The 14,307-nt window shown below is 43.8% G+C and overlaps 4 protein-coding genes across 4 annotated transcripts in view; 1 reads left to right on the top strand and 3 right to left on the bottom strand.

Moving 5' to 3' along the window:
- Nucleotides 1–251: 251 nt before the first annotated feature.
- On the top strand, nucleotides 252–4,591 carry LOC133843787 (enhanced level of genomic instability 1). Its single transcript, XM_062277478.1, has 4 exons — nucleotides 252–384; nucleotides 783–1,467; nucleotides 1,522–3,993; nucleotides 4,054–4,591. Exons 2-4 carry the CDS (start codon nucleotides 917–919, stop codon nucleotides 4,331–4,333), a joined length of 3,303 nt encoding a protein of 1,100 aa, XP_062133462.1. The 5' UTR covers nucleotides 252–384; nucleotides 783–916; the 3' UTR covers nucleotides 4,334–4,591.
- LOC133843790 (cytochrome b5) lies at nucleotides 4,234–5,650 on the bottom strand. The gene has a single exon (XM_062277482.1). The coding sequence runs from the start codon at nucleotides 5,025–5,027 to the stop codon at nucleotides 4,662–4,664; it is 366 nt and encodes a 121-aa protein (XP_062133466.1). The 5' UTR covers nucleotides 5,028–5,650; the 3' UTR covers nucleotides 4,234–4,661.
- Nucleotides 5,651–8,456: 2,806 nt separating this feature from the next.
- LOC133843788 (platelet binding protein GspB-like) overlaps nucleotides 8,457–14,307 on the bottom strand; it is a 97,751-nt gene continuing 91,900 nt past the window's right edge. Inside the window, 3 exon segments of the mRNA XM_062277479.1 lie at nucleotides 8,457–9,424; nucleotides 9,487–10,156; nucleotides 10,226–10,314. Of these exon segments, the coding sequence (XP_062133463.1) occupies nucleotides 8,771–9,424; nucleotides 9,487–10,156; nucleotides 10,226–10,314 (1,413 nt within the window). The 3' untranslated portion in view covers nucleotides 8,457–8,770.
- Nucleotides 10,572–12,449, bottom strand: LOC133843789 (protein arginine N-methyltransferase 8). Its single transcript, XM_062277480.1, has one exon. It carries the CDS (start codon nucleotides 12,414–12,416, stop codon nucleotides 10,572–10,574), a length of 1,845 nt encoding a protein of 614 aa, XP_062133464.1. The 5' UTR covers nucleotides 12,417–12,449.

Raw genomic sequence — 14,307 nt, 5'->3', positions numbered from 1 at the left:
GCTATCGAAAATTGCCCTCAACTGAAGTGAAATTTATCGTTACTTTTCGATAGTTTCGAATGTTTGCCACAAAACATGGGCAGATTTTCCATAATTCATTTGATTTTGTTTTAATATTTAGAAAACATTTACAACATGCTTAACTAACTAGAAAAAAAAGAGAGTACAAACAACAGAGCGTCAATTCAAGTGGTATATTTGAGTATATTTTCTGTCATAAATCTGTACGTTTTGTAAATTCAACTTGTAGCTAGTGTTGCAAAACCTTCGCGCCATTTTTCCACATATTTTCACCCATTGATTGCATTTTGGAGTACAACAAAAAACTCTTGTGATTTCGCCGAGCTGCTGCCAAAATGTTGTTGAATTTGTGCATTAAAAAAAGTGAGGATCACTAATTACATACATATATTGTTGGTATTGTGTGTGCAATGCTTGTTGTTGTGTGTTGAGCCGCGTATGTATGTATGTGTGTGCGTGTGCAAGTTTCTCAAGAAATCGCTACTCAAGAAGGTACACAAAATAGAAATTTATTGTTTATTTATTGTAATTTTGTAGCGTAGCTAGAGCTAGCTTTTGCCCAGTTTTGTTTGCTGCAAATCTTATGAGTTCTTCGCTTTGTATATTTAACTGCTAACCATAAACACACACAACACACTGACTTACACACACACACAACACACACAAACACAAGAATCATCATCCAAAAAGAAAAAAAAAAAAAACAAAAAACTATGAACGAGAAGCGCCAGAAAAATGACTGATGTAAATTGTCTTACAAGTGAGCAAACAACAGTAGAAGCTGCAGCATTTACCACGCCCACAAAAAAATGTGTCAGCTGCAACAGCAACAGCAACATCGCCTTTTGTATTGAGAGCTCCGCCCAGCGCCAAATCCAAATTGATATTGCAGAACATGGAGGAAGTGCTTAACTCGGTGAAGCAGAAGCATCGTGAGAAGCACAAAAGAAAGCGTGAAGAGAAGCGACGTGCAGCAATGTTGGCCGAGGCCGAAGCAGCAGCGGCAACAGCAACAACAACGGTAAACGGCGGCCACGTGCAACCGCTGCGTGAGAAGACGGCGCGGGAAAATGGAAGTGGAACGGGTATGGGAACTGGAGCAGCACATGGCAAACGCAAGAGCAGCACACCTAACGCGGTTGGGGATAAACAAACGTCCATCATGAAACACTTTGCCAAGACTGAACAGAAAGCAACAAAAACTGCCGCCACAAACGTGTTTGAGCTGATGATGGGTGCGCGCCAACGCTCGTTGGGCGCCAATGCCAACGGGCAGGCGTCGCCAACAGAGGATGCAGTCGAAAGTGGAGCGGCTGAAACGCCGCAGTCGAAACGCAAGCAAATGCTGCAGGAATGGAATGAACGCAAAGGCGGCGCCAAGCGACGCATGGCGGACGAGGCACGTGGCGATTACATTGAGCAGCAGATGGAGCAGCGCGCCAAGCGGTAAGCAAGCGGTTAACTAAACAGATTGCAGCAATTAACTGAACCTTCTTGCAGCTTGAAGAAAATGTTGACGCAGCCGGAGCTGAGTAAACAGCAAGCAACGGATCCTGCGCCTCATTCAGCGCCCACAAAACGTGGTCGTGGTCGTCCACGCACGCGTCGCCCCAGCGCCGATGTGGATAGCATTGTGACTGCCGCAGCTGCTGATGTGGAAGCGGTGGAGTTCCTCAATAAACTGTCCTCACCCACCAAGAAGCGTGACAGCTTATTGGGCTACTTTCCCAAGGTGATATCACCAAAAAATACCACTGCCGATCAGATTGTGAACGAGACGCCAAAGCGTAGACCGCGGAACAGCAAAAGCTTGCTGGAGACACCGCAAGTGCAGCAGGAGGAGCTCAGCACGACGCCTTCGGGACGTCCCAGACGTTCGTGTGCCTCAAAGGCGCGCTACGATTACGACTTGGAGCCAAGTCCCACCAAATTGAAACAGTCAACGACAACGACAATCGAAGCACCAACAGCAGAAGAAGAATCCATAGAAATCATCGATTTGGACAATAGTAATCCAGCGATTACGCCAAAGAAATTGGCGCCGCTTTTTGTGCGACAATTGCCAAAACCAAGTCCAGATCCAACAGCGTTGCGTGCACGACGTGAATTCCTACACTCTGGAGTACCCGACAAGATCCGGCAGGAGCAGAATCGTCAACGCAACTACGAACAGTACTATGAGGAAACTTACGAGATCTTTCCACGCATTGCACATGTTGGCAGCGAACAGCGCGAGGAGCGAAAAGTGGCGAAGTCGAAGTTCAAACTGAGAGCTGAAGTTGTGGAAGAGTTGACAGCTCGGAAACCAAGTGTTGGTAGCATAACCAGTTGCAGTCGTTTGGATTTTGCGATGGCGCCGAAACGCAATCTTAGCTGGACACCTTTGCCAGTGGTGGACAATAAGCGGGCGATGGTGAAGAACTGGAAGAACCTCTTTGATCGTTTTCCCACCTTCAAGTGTTACAATCAAATGCGTGAAAAGTACAAACACTTTAGCGCCTTTGATGCGGCCCAAGACACGCAACCAATGGGTGAATCCTTTGTGGTCACACGACGCACTCGACGTTCCATGGAGCAGCAGTCGTCGACGCAGAGCGAGGAGAACGTCAAGCCACCGGCGACGGCGCCCAATGGCGAGCTGCTCTTCACCGAGAAGTACAAACCGTTGCTGTTCGAGCAGGTGCTCGTCAATCTGACGCCCGTCCAAGAGTTGCGTGACTTTCTCGCCAATTGGAATGGCGCCGGCGGTGGCGGTGGTCAACGATCTTCTCAAACTGCCGACGACTCGCTGGACTTTGGCAACGACTCCAATTCGATGGGCGTCAACTGCAATACGATGGTGCTGCTGGGTCCATGCTCGAGTGGCAAAACGAACGCAGTCTTTGCGCTGGCCAACGACATGAACTTCAATGTGCTCGAGGTGAATGCGGGCATGCGACGCACTGGCAAGAAACTGATGCAGGAACTGCAGGAGGCCACGCAGTCGCATCAGATACGCAAGGATGCCAAAGCGGGCGCAGCGCCAACGCAACAGTTGCTCCAGAAGCTGCAGTTGAACGGACTGAAGGCGAAGCGTCAGCAGGGCATCGAGGATGAGGTGCGCAAATCGTTGATACTCATCGAGGATGCGGACATACTGTTCGAGAACACCGATGCCGGTTTCACGGATGCGATCTACACGCTTGCGGCGAGCTCGAAGCGACCCGTCATCATTGTGGCCACCGATGAGAATTGTGCGCATCTGCAGCGTCTCATGCAACAGAACACAATCAGATTTCATTCGCCCAATGCGTTGAATATCTCACGTTTTCTTGCCGTGCTCGCTTTGATGGAAGACTGTCCCATTGAGCTGGACGAACTGATATCGCTGTATCTGTACAATCAACAGAATCTACGCAAAACTCTCATGGAACTGCAGTTCTTCATCCAAAGCGGCGGCGATACGCACACCACAAAGGTGCAACAGCAGCTGCAGCAACCGGGAAAATCGCCGAGTCGTTCGCCCAGCAAGTCCGCACGCCTCGCCACGCTCGATGGCGTGCACATTCATCAAAGGCTCTACGAGTTCTACACGTGCACACAGAACGTACAGCATTACATACCATTTCCCGTCAATTTTCGCCTGTTGCGTTTGAATCTAAACGAACTGATGCGCAGCTCTACGCTGCTGCAGGAACTGGAGAGCGTTAATGCACCCGCATCGCGTGCTGGCGTCAAACGTAAGAGTCGTTCACCAAAGAAGACGTGGCTGAGCACGGCGACAACAAAGAACACCACGTCGCTGTCGACGTTGGCCAACTTTTATGAGCACATCTCAACGGCAGCGTTGCTGGAGCAGGAGCACGGCGGAGGCGACGGTTTGCAGCCGCATCTGGGCGAAGAGTTGGCGCACACGCTGGTCGAGGGAGCGGTGACGTCGTGTTTGGCTGCCAAAGGTTATGCCTACAATCTGTTTGACAAGTCCGAGGAGCGGTAAGTTGATATGACTAATCACACAGAACTTGCAACTCATTCAAAACTGATTGCTTTCAGCATCTGTCTGGCGGATCAACTGGGCAGCTATTGCATGCGCAGCTCTTCGTCGCGCGCTTTGGATTATGAGCCGGCATTGCGAAGCATTTGTCGCAGCGAAAAGCAACGTGCGGGACTCGAACGTCGCTCGAGTCGTTTCTATCATTATCTACGCAATTGTACTGTGAATAGTGTGAGCAATTTTGCCACCGAACTCTACGATGCGGCATGCGAGGTGTTGCTAGAGGAGGCATCACCCACAACAACAACAGCTGACGATGCAGAACAGAAAACAGCTTAATTAGTCGAATATACACATATGTAGTGCAAAAAAAAAACCACACAAAAAATTATAAATGAAAAGCGAGCTTATTTTGGAAAAGCTTAACTGAAGTTTATACACAATTGCGATACGCAAAGTTGATCTTATATTCTATTCGTATTAGTTAAATGACTATGATGGATGAGTGTGTTAGTTAACTACTATATAATTAATTAATTACTAAAACGACCTGAACTATGTTAATAAACACAATCATTATTTCAGTTGTCAAATTAATGATGATGCTCTTGTTCTCTCCGTTCCGATGAGGACAACTCCTTCATTGACTTAGTTGATGTTTGTTCTCTCAACAACAGCACAGAAAACCGGATGAAGAAGACTCCTTCATTGGCTCCTTTGGTGGCAATTTTTCATTTGCTGGCGATTTAGCTGCTGCTGGTGGCGCTGACTTTGCTGTTGGCTGTGAATTGATGGCCACTTCGCCGATTTTGTACTTTTTCAAATCGTTAACCGCATCCGAAGAGTGTCCGGCACCATTGAACGCTTTGGTGGCATCCTTGCCAGCCACCTCGAGTATGAGCTCAGCACCTCCAGGATGATCCTTCAGAAAGCTTGTCACATCGTAGACGTTGCCCTTGTAGATGATCCACACGGGTTTGCCGCCCTTGCCATTATTTTCGGCAACCTCAGAAAGCTGATAGATCTGCGACATGGCAATGGCAAACGATACTAAACACAAATTATGGCACTCGGAAACGAACTAGACTTGGGGCTGAATGGATGGTTGGCTATATGCTGCTGGCTATCGGAGAGCGCGATAAGATTCGCATTTATGATGTTTGATTTCTCAATTGAATTAATTGCTTTTATGTGTAATTGTGACAGAAACTATGCCCGATTGTGTGTTTTACTTTATGTACTTCCCTCAACCGTTGTCAAATTCGCACTAGTCATGGGAATTTACTTCGTCTAGTGCTTTTAACTGAAACTCTTTGCGTTGAAGAATGAGGCACTACGATTAGAAACGTTTATGCGAAACATTTGCGCCAGTCAGCGAGCGAGTAATCGCGATAACATTGAACTCCGGCCAAACGTTGAGTGTGGTTTGGTTTTTAGTAATTTCTGCCGGCTCATTGGCGGATTGATAACAAGTACGTGAGCGCGAAATCGTCGACCATCTAATTCTGCCAGCGTGCGTAATACTACATGAGTTTTAAACACGCCGTTTAACTGATTCTGATCGATCGCGCCAGAAGTCAAGAAGCTAACTAACTGTGTGCTTCGACTAGTGATCACGGTTCAGCTTAAACTGCTTGAGAACTCCAAGAATATCAACTATTTATAGACATCAAAGAATATTTATCTCTGCCAAAATGAGTCAATTTCTTATCAGAATGTTAACTAAATGTAAGTTTGATAGAGTTATCTCAAGAGACAACAAAGTGAAAATTAATTTTTGATTATAAATAAATAGGCAAAATAAATTAAAACTATTATAAACATTAAGTTGATATAAAAATGTTTTATTTAAAGTGTTTCTTACACCAACCTGCATTCAAAATAAACGTTTAGTGCTCAATTTTGAAATATGCGCCTTTAACTGCTTGCATGCACTGCTTGCCTGAGCTCTTTGCTCTTCGTCGACTGCTTGATGGTAGCTGTTCCACTACAACTGCTTGCGCTGTAATAAGCAAATACAAACCATTTTGCCCCACTGTTAAGTGTGTTAGCCAAAGTTGAGAACGACAACAAAACGGATTATTTGTTTGATTTCAAATGTTATATTCATGAGACAACAACAATAATGATTAATAATTTTAATATAGTTTATGTATTTCGCTTTTTATATACTATGTATGTGTTTATCGCTTCTGCTTCTTCTTCTTCAACTCTTATTCGTTCGTTTGCTTTATGTCCTTGTTTTTTGTTTTGTTTTTTTTATTAAAATTTCGCTAGTATTTAGTTCAACTCTTACGGATTTGCGGCTAACCGTTATTTGGTTGATCACATGATTCAAATTTTGAACTGATTCAATTTCGTTATCTGGTTTAACCTCAACTGTGTGAACCGGTTCATTTGTATGTGTGTGTGTGTGTTTTTTGTTTTGTTTCTTTGTTATTATTATTGTTTTAAAGAGAGTTGAATTCGCTTAATATCTACTTTATATAGATAGATTTGCCCTGAACCAAGTCTGTGTTTATGCATTTAATTTTTTTTATCCGGATATATAATTGTTATATGTACATTATAAATATCAGTCAATATCAAGAGTACATGCTACTAAAATGGCTCGTAGGACTTGCTTAGTTAGTATTATCATCATCATCATTATCGTTATCATAATTAACTAGTTTATGTTAATTACTCGCTTAGACTCTCTCTCTTTCTCTCGCGTTCTCTCTCGCTCTTTCTTGCTCTACATAATGGATCGTAAGTACTGAAACCATTCAATTAATCATACGACATGTAGTACGAATTTCCCCTCCCGTTTGCTTATCGTTGGAAGTTGACATTAAAATCTAAGCTATACTATTTACTATATACTCTATAAAGATATACTATATGTATATATGTATGTTTTTTTTTCTGTAAGTATATATTGCAAATTGTATATAGAAAGATAATGCCACTAGTTTTCGAGTGCTTTGATTGGAATTAGTTTTGGTTTGGTATTGCATCTAGATTCTTCGATTAAATGATTATTCATATTCCTGTACCTATGTAGACTACATACATACATACACACACACATTTATCTGATTCTGATTTCTGTTTCTGGATGATTCCGATAATGATTATTGTTAAGTTTAGGTCTATACATACCCACGTATTGTTCGTCTAGGACCAAAGGCAAAAATATACATACAAATGTATATCTATATACAATGTGTCTGTTCTATCTGTATGTTATGGGCATTATTCCATCTGGAATTTCGCTCAGTACATAATACAAATACCCTAGCAGGGAATATTATATCATATTTTTGAATGAAGGATGGAAAAAATGGAAAAAATACAGATTAAAGGCAACTTCTTATCCCATTCCTTAGCTATCTTTGAAGCCATTATAGATTCGAAATAACTCAAAACTTTCTCACTAAAGTATACAACTTTACTTTAAACTCGGACCAAATGCTTTTTATATAGGATTGATTTATTTAAAATTAAAATGTTCTTCCATCTCTACTCCTTTGCTAGGGTATTTCTACGTCGGCTTGCCGAAGTCATCTATCCTTTTTCTTTCTTTTGGAATACAATAAGTATTATCATTATGCATATTGTTTTTGTGAGATATAAGTTTTGTTATAACGACGCCAAATATCTTTTGTTTTTGTTTTTAGCTAGAAATCTATATAATAATTTTTATAATAAATAAATAAAATTGTTATTTTGTGTTCGTTTTTTTTTGCTTTTCAAACGTCTTTTATATTTCTGCAATCGATTGCAATTTTGAGATTTGTGCTTAGAATTTACATTGCTGTGTACAATCATATCAATATATATATGTACATACATACATACATCCATATGCTTCATATATAGTATATGTATTATTTCATTAATTATATTTATTTATATATCATTATGATTAACTTATGTATGTGTATATACATAGCATAGCGTTAATTTTATTATCAATTTATTTGCGCTATTTCGGCTAAACTAAATAATAAAATTTACACCTGCACATTTGCTGCACGACCAACCACACATGCCACGCCTCCCCCGTCCACAATCTGAAGGGGTGCGGGGGAGAGGAGAAGGAGGAGGTATTTTGTAAAATGCTTGAACACATAATACGGCTAATTTTTTGCGGGGAATCAATTCAAATTCAAATTCAAATTACAATTACAATTACAAATCAAATTCTAATTCAAAATTTCGCTACATTCATTGTCAACTCTTCACAAGTTTTGTTAATAATATTTACAGTTTTTCTTTTCATTTGATAATAATTCCATTTTCGTTTTGTTGTTGTTGTTGTGTACAATACAAGTATATTCATTTATAATAATAATAATATAGTAATATAATAATTAAATTTAATTGAACTAAAGAAAAAATTTCTGTGTTCCAGCCAGCATTTAAATGAAAACAAGTTTCGTTTTAAGGTTTTTCTTTTTTTGTGTGTTTGTTTTGCTTGATTGATTGATTGTTTGACTGATTGATTGATTGGCTTGGTGGGGGGAATAGAGTAAAATATATAAACTCATTCTCTCTATGTGTCGGAAATGGATCTCTCCTCCATATGTTGTGAGTTTTTAGTAGCGGCTTTTTTTACAGCAGTCTGCAGAATTGTGTGTATGTGTGTGTGTGTGTGTGTCTCCTCCCACATCTGATGCTGGATCATCTTGGTCTCATCCTCGTTTTACATATTAAATTCTGACTAATAAACAGTCTTTTCGTGCCAGCGCGAAGTTTAGCTAACGCTCATTCATCATGCTAGAGTTGGAATTATTGCGTCTCATCTTGCTCCGATTCCAGCAACACTGCAGCTGATGTTGAAGTCCCTGTTGCTCCTCCTGCTGCTGCTGCTGATGTTGCGGATGTGGTGCTGCCATAGCTGCAGGCTGTGCTCTTAAGTGTGGCTGCATTGGAGATGGGCAGCGCGGTCAGTGGAGCGGCTGCCAGCGATGAGGCTGATGACGAGGCCGAGACACAAGCGGGCATCCCCGCTGATGAGGCCAACGATGAGGCCGACGACGACATTGAGGCAGATGAGGCAAGTGATGAGCCGCCGCCTGTGACGGTTGCTTGCTGTGTTCCTCCTCCTCCAGCAGCTGTGCTTGTCGCCAGCGACGTGGGCGATTTGGGTGAACTGATGCGTGAGAAGAACTTGGTTATGGCATTCGGTTTGGATTTCGTTGACGATGATGAGCCAGCTGCTGCTGCTGCCATCGCTGCAGCTGCTGTTGTGGCCGCCTGTCCGTGCGTTATGGCCAGCGCATAGGTGGAGGAGGTGGCAACACCAGCGGCGAGTGTGGCGCACGTATTCGGCGCTGTGCTCAGGCGGTAATTGGAGTTGGCGGCACAAAGCTGCTCGGCAGGCACATCGCGTACGGTTTTATTGGGCGGCGGCTTCGTGTAGGAGCGTGTGATTTCCGATTGCTAGAAGATGATATAAAGCATTAGCTAAGTTTAGAGAGAATGATTCAGGGTTAAAGACTTACCTGATAGCTGCTGCGTATTTGCAGATGACGATCCTGTCCGTACTCGCTGTCCGGCAGTGGTACATGATGTGGGCAACGCGGGGTCTGCTGTTGCTGCAGCTGATATTGGTAATGTTGATGGTGATCATTGCTGTGGCTGCTCAGCGAGCCGCACGATGACATCGACATCGACGTGGATGTGCAGGAGGAGTTGCTCAGATCGCCCGGTGGTTTATTGCTGTAGCTGTTGTAGTTGTAGCTCCCGCTGCCCGTGTTGCCGTACTTTAACGTTGTTGCCTCGATGCCACCACGGGCCGACACATTGCTGCCGCTGTATGTGTTGTTAATACTATGTTGCGTGTTCGTGTTGTTAATGTTGTTGTTGTAATTGCTGCCAAGCGGCAGACTCGAATGATACGCAGGCGGTGGCGGCGGAGTTGTCATGCGTTGTTGTTGTTGCTGCTGCTGCTGTTGGTATAGATAATGTTGCTGCTGCTGCTGCTGTTGTTGTTGTTGCTGATGGTGGGAATGTTGTTGCTTATTGTTGTGATGTTGCTGCTGCTGTTGTTGCTGATTGTTACTGCTGTTGCTACTGCTGCTGCTGTTGCTACGAATCACAGTCTCGCTACGTACGGCCAGAAGCTCGCGTGCTTGGATTGCATCCACGCGCATTCTACATCTAAATTGATCCCTGCAATGGAGTAATAAAGATTAGAACTTGTTGGTTGCATAGAAGAACAGCAGCTGCTGCTGAACTTACCTGTCGTCGGGTGGTGTGCTCAATGATGTGCGGGTCGGAACGCCAAGCCGCTCCATTCCCGCGCAGCCGGCCGTCTGTACCGATAGCATCTGCAAATGGAAAGAGACAAGTTGACATTAATAAACAGTCTCAACAAAAGCGTAAACTAAATAACTATAAAATACGAAAGTTGGTACTTAATTTAAATTATAAATTATTTGATTTTAGACATATTTACCTACAGTAATTAAATCATAACAAAACTCTTAGAATAAAATTCAAATTGTATACAATAATTAAGCTAAGCAATTATTTCATTTATGTCCTAAAACTTTTCTGATATTGGTAATGTTGTTGCGACTTCCGCCTACAACTGCAGCTGATCCTGGCAAGCTTCCACCTCATGCACGCTTTGGAAGCGCGGCATCATCAGCCACATTTTCTTCACACGCCTTTCCACAATTCTCGAGATTCTCGTCACGATCTCAGACAACTCAATCTCCAGCTGCATTTCATGCAGATTCAGCTGAGATAATTGCGCTGCCTGCCGCACTGGCTTAAATGCCAGCTGCCCCACATATTCGTGCTTGCAACGCATCACAAAGGGTTGATCCACGAAGAGCACAGTTTGAAGCCACAGCGATTTAAGGCGATCGCCTAGCCAAGGGTTGCAGCTAAGCTTCAGCGGCTGATGGGAACGACTGAAGGCCACGTCAAAGTATAGAACAAAGCATTCCAAATATGTCTCGCGCTGCACTTGCAACTGTATGTTGCGTTCAATCCTCAGCTGCTCCATGCTGGCAGTGTTCAAATCCAAGCTCAGCACTTTGTGCGCCTTGGTGAGCAGACGATCGCCTTTAATGCGTGCGTAACGTGGCTCGGCGAGCGAATAGCGACGCAGGGCCTTCATGTTGAAGCCGTAGACATCGAGCCACCAGTTGCAGGTTTCGTTCTTCAGCCGCTGTTCGTCGGCGCCCAGCAAATACAGCGAGCCCAGATCTGGCAAGATGAATCCGTTGGGTTTGAGCCAACGATCGCGTGCCTGGAGCAGCTGCACCAGCTCCGACTCGAAGAGCAGACAGTGTCCCATCCAGTTGCAAATGATGCCATCCACAGGTTGCTCTAGGTCTATCTCTGCCACTCTGCCATGCAACACCTTGATCACATGCTCGTAGTGATTCTCTTTGACCACCAGTCGGGCATAGTCCGTGGCATTGGAGCGATCTATGGCATAAACCTGAGCGGCACCAGCTTGCGCAGCCAACAGCGCCAAAGTGCCCGAGCCGCAGCTGACGACGAGTATGCAGCGACTCACAAAGAGATGCTTGTTGTCCTCGATCATCGCCTGGAAGAAGTGCATGTGCTGCTGATCCTTTTGCCGGGTGCGCATGTTCTCCACATGGGCGGCATGATCGTGGCGAAAGTCGGCAGACGTCATGCTGTCCACTGACTGCAGCTCGGGCGGCACAAAACGCGTTGGCGTCGGTAGACGTGGACACGATCGACCGTGTCTGCGTCGACCACCATGGTTGGTTGGTTGCTCTGCTAATTGAACAGGTTGAAGAACTGACTCCATTGGTATCAAACTTTTGCAGACTTTTTGCTTGTTGAGCAAACCATTGAAGAGTTTAGCCTGCGGACTCACTGGGTCACTGGAGACTTTAGCCGTAGTCTTGCTGCTTATCATGGAAACTTCAACCTCAGCTTTGTTGCTAATCATGCCATTGGAGACTTGTTCCTTGTTACTCGTCAGACCATTGCAATCTTGCTTCTGAGTGCTTGTCTGGCCATTGGAAACTTTAATCTCAGTCTCGTTGCTCATCATGTCATTGGAGACTTGTTCCTTGTTACTCGTCAGACCATTGCAATCTTGCTTCTGAGTGCTTGTCTGGCCATTGAAAACTTTAACCTCAGCCTTGTTACTCATCATGTCATTGGAGACTTTTTGCTTGTTGAACAAACCATTGAGTTTAGCCTGCGGGCTCACTGGGTCCCTGGAGAATTTAGCCTTAGTCTTGCTGCTCATCATTCCAATGGAGACTTGTTTCTTGTTGCTCGTAAGACCATTGGAGACTTTTTCTTGGGTGCTTGCCAGGCCATTGGAGACTTTAGCCTCTGCCTTGCTACTCACCACGCCATTGCAAACTTTTTGCTTTGCGCTCATCGGATCAATGAAAATGTTTGGCTTTACGCCACTTGGAGCTAGCTCCATGGATCCTGCTCTTAAGCCATTGCATTTAGCCAGATTCACCTTGTTTGGCTCGCCAACAACTGTAGACCATGCTGCTTGATTCAGGCCTCCATCCACTTTCGTTGGTTTTTGTGCTACTAATCTGTCACATTCTGCGTGGAATTCGCTGAGACTGAATTTTTGCTGAGACTTGCGTCGCTGTTGTTTGTTGCCGACATGTGCTTTGGCTTTGTTAATATTGTCGGGCATTATTAAAATATTTGCGTAACCGTAAATAAAATATTATAAACAAACAAATACGCATGCAAATTGAGGTGGGGGTTTTTGAAATGGTTTTGCACATCGATTCTTTTTATAGGAAATATCGATGTACTTTGCTGCCAAGCAATATAAATAAAAACTTTTGCTTTAGATTCATTCTTTAATATCAGCTTTCTTTTAAAGTAACATTTGTAAGAAACGCATTTAACGCGAAAGAGTTATTCTAATATAAATCCATTTATACCGATAATTATCACTTGGTTACACTTCACTGATGGCTTACGATATACATACATACATGCATATGTTTTGTGCAAAGCACGTCTCAACTAGCAAGTACATGCATTCCGTGTCACGTAAGAGCAATAATAGAGGTGGAGAAACGATACTAGCGATGCATCGATAAAACTCTAATTATGACAAAGATCGATTTTTATGGCAAAGTTTTGGTAACTTCAATTGCGCAGTTGAAATCGAAATCGTGCTCGCGTTTGTTACCGCCAAAAACTTTTTTTTTTGTGTATTTTTATTCAAAACAAAAACAGCTGCGTTGAAATATTAACTGTATAGCTGAGCTGCACATAAATTTGCAAAATTTGTGCAAGCTTCACAAATATCGCAGACTGCACGTCGAACGTGTTCGCGTATCGTTTCATAGCTGCTGCTGTTGATGACACGATTCTGCATGTCCCACATTATTTCTTCGCGGCAGCGGCAGCGCAGCGCAGCAGTGAGCAGCCCCACAACCCGCGTACACCTGGCGATTGATGTGTTCAAGTGAGCGTGACAAATGACAAATCTAGCAAATAATTCGTTTTTCCCAGAGACTTTGTTTCGTTCTTTACACCCCCCATTTAAATTATACATATGATGAAATGTATGCTGTGCACGTATGCATGTGTTAGTGCCAGTGTGTACACACACATACACACGTGCTAACAGCAGGCTTACATTATGTTAAGATTTTTGCCTACATAATTGACATTCGCCTTTTCCACGCCGCGCCCCCACTTCATCGTTAATTTTGCACGCACTCAAAATCAAACGGTAAATGGAAAATTTTCTTTTTTGTTCGTAATGCTGCTTAAATTGTGTTTTACATAAAAATATGTATGTATGTATGTAGTAGCAACAATAGTATTTATGTCTGTGCGCGTGCGAGTGTGTTGAAGCTAATTATTTTATTCGCCTCTGCGTCTGTGCTCTGTGCGTGCAACACATAACGGTAATAATAAAATCTCCTGCCTGTCTGTCTGTGTGTCAGAGCGAGAGAGGGCTACGAGACGCGGAGGCTCACATTTAATAATCAAATTGAATTATTCATTGGCTAACGGCGGCAAATAAAATTCGATTAAAACACAACGTTGCCACTGTGTGGACGTCGCTGCCGCTGCCCGCAGCCCGCAGCCCGCAGTCAGCGTCGGCGTCTACGAAAGTCGTCTGTGGCAAAAACGCCTTGGGTTATTAGCGGCAATTGTGTTTTCTTATTGCGTTGGCTGCCAGTTACGATTGTATGTGTATATGTGTGTGTGTGTGTTTGCGAGACACCCACGCATCCACTTACGTCTTCCCTCTTGCTCTTTCCCGCTCTCTTCTAAATGCCAAGTCACGCATGCATATGTGTGCGTATGCTAAGAGACGAAAGAGAGAG

Source organism: Drosophila sulfurigaster, chromosome 3, assembly GCF_023558435.1.
Source record: "Drosophila sulfurigaster albostrigata strain 15112-1811.04 chromosome 3, ASM2355843v2, whole genome shotgun sequence".
NCBI lineage: Eukaryota > Metazoa > Arthropoda > Insecta > Diptera > Drosophilidae > Drosophila > Drosophila sulfurigaster.
This window is presented reverse-complemented; position numbering and strand designations above follow the sequence as displayed.

What these genes read in the sequence shown, in the direction of transcription:
- LOC133843787 (XM_062277478.1), top strand. Translation starts at nt 917, where the DNA reads ATGGAGGAAGTGCTTAACTCGGTGAAGCAGAAGCATCGTGAGAAGCAC. An exon ending in ATGGAGCAGCGCGCCAAGCG is followed by an intron (nt 1,468 to 1,521) that starts GTAAGCAAGCGG and finishes ACCTTCTTGCAG; the next exon opens with CTTGAAGAAAATGTTGACGC. An exon ending in TTTGACAAGTCCGAGGAGCG is followed by an intron (nt 3,994 to 4,053) that starts GTAAGTTGATAT and finishes GATTGCTTTCAG; the next exon opens with CATCTGTCTGGCGGATCAAC.
- LOC133843790 (XM_062277482.1), bottom strand. Translation starts at nt 5,027, where the DNA reads ATGTCGCAGATCTATCAGCTTTCTGAGGTTGCCGAAAATAATGGCAAG.
- LOC133843789 (XM_062277480.1), bottom strand. Translation starts at nt 12,416, where the DNA reads ATGGAGCTAGCTCCAAGTGGCGTAAAGCCAAACATTTTCATTGATCCG.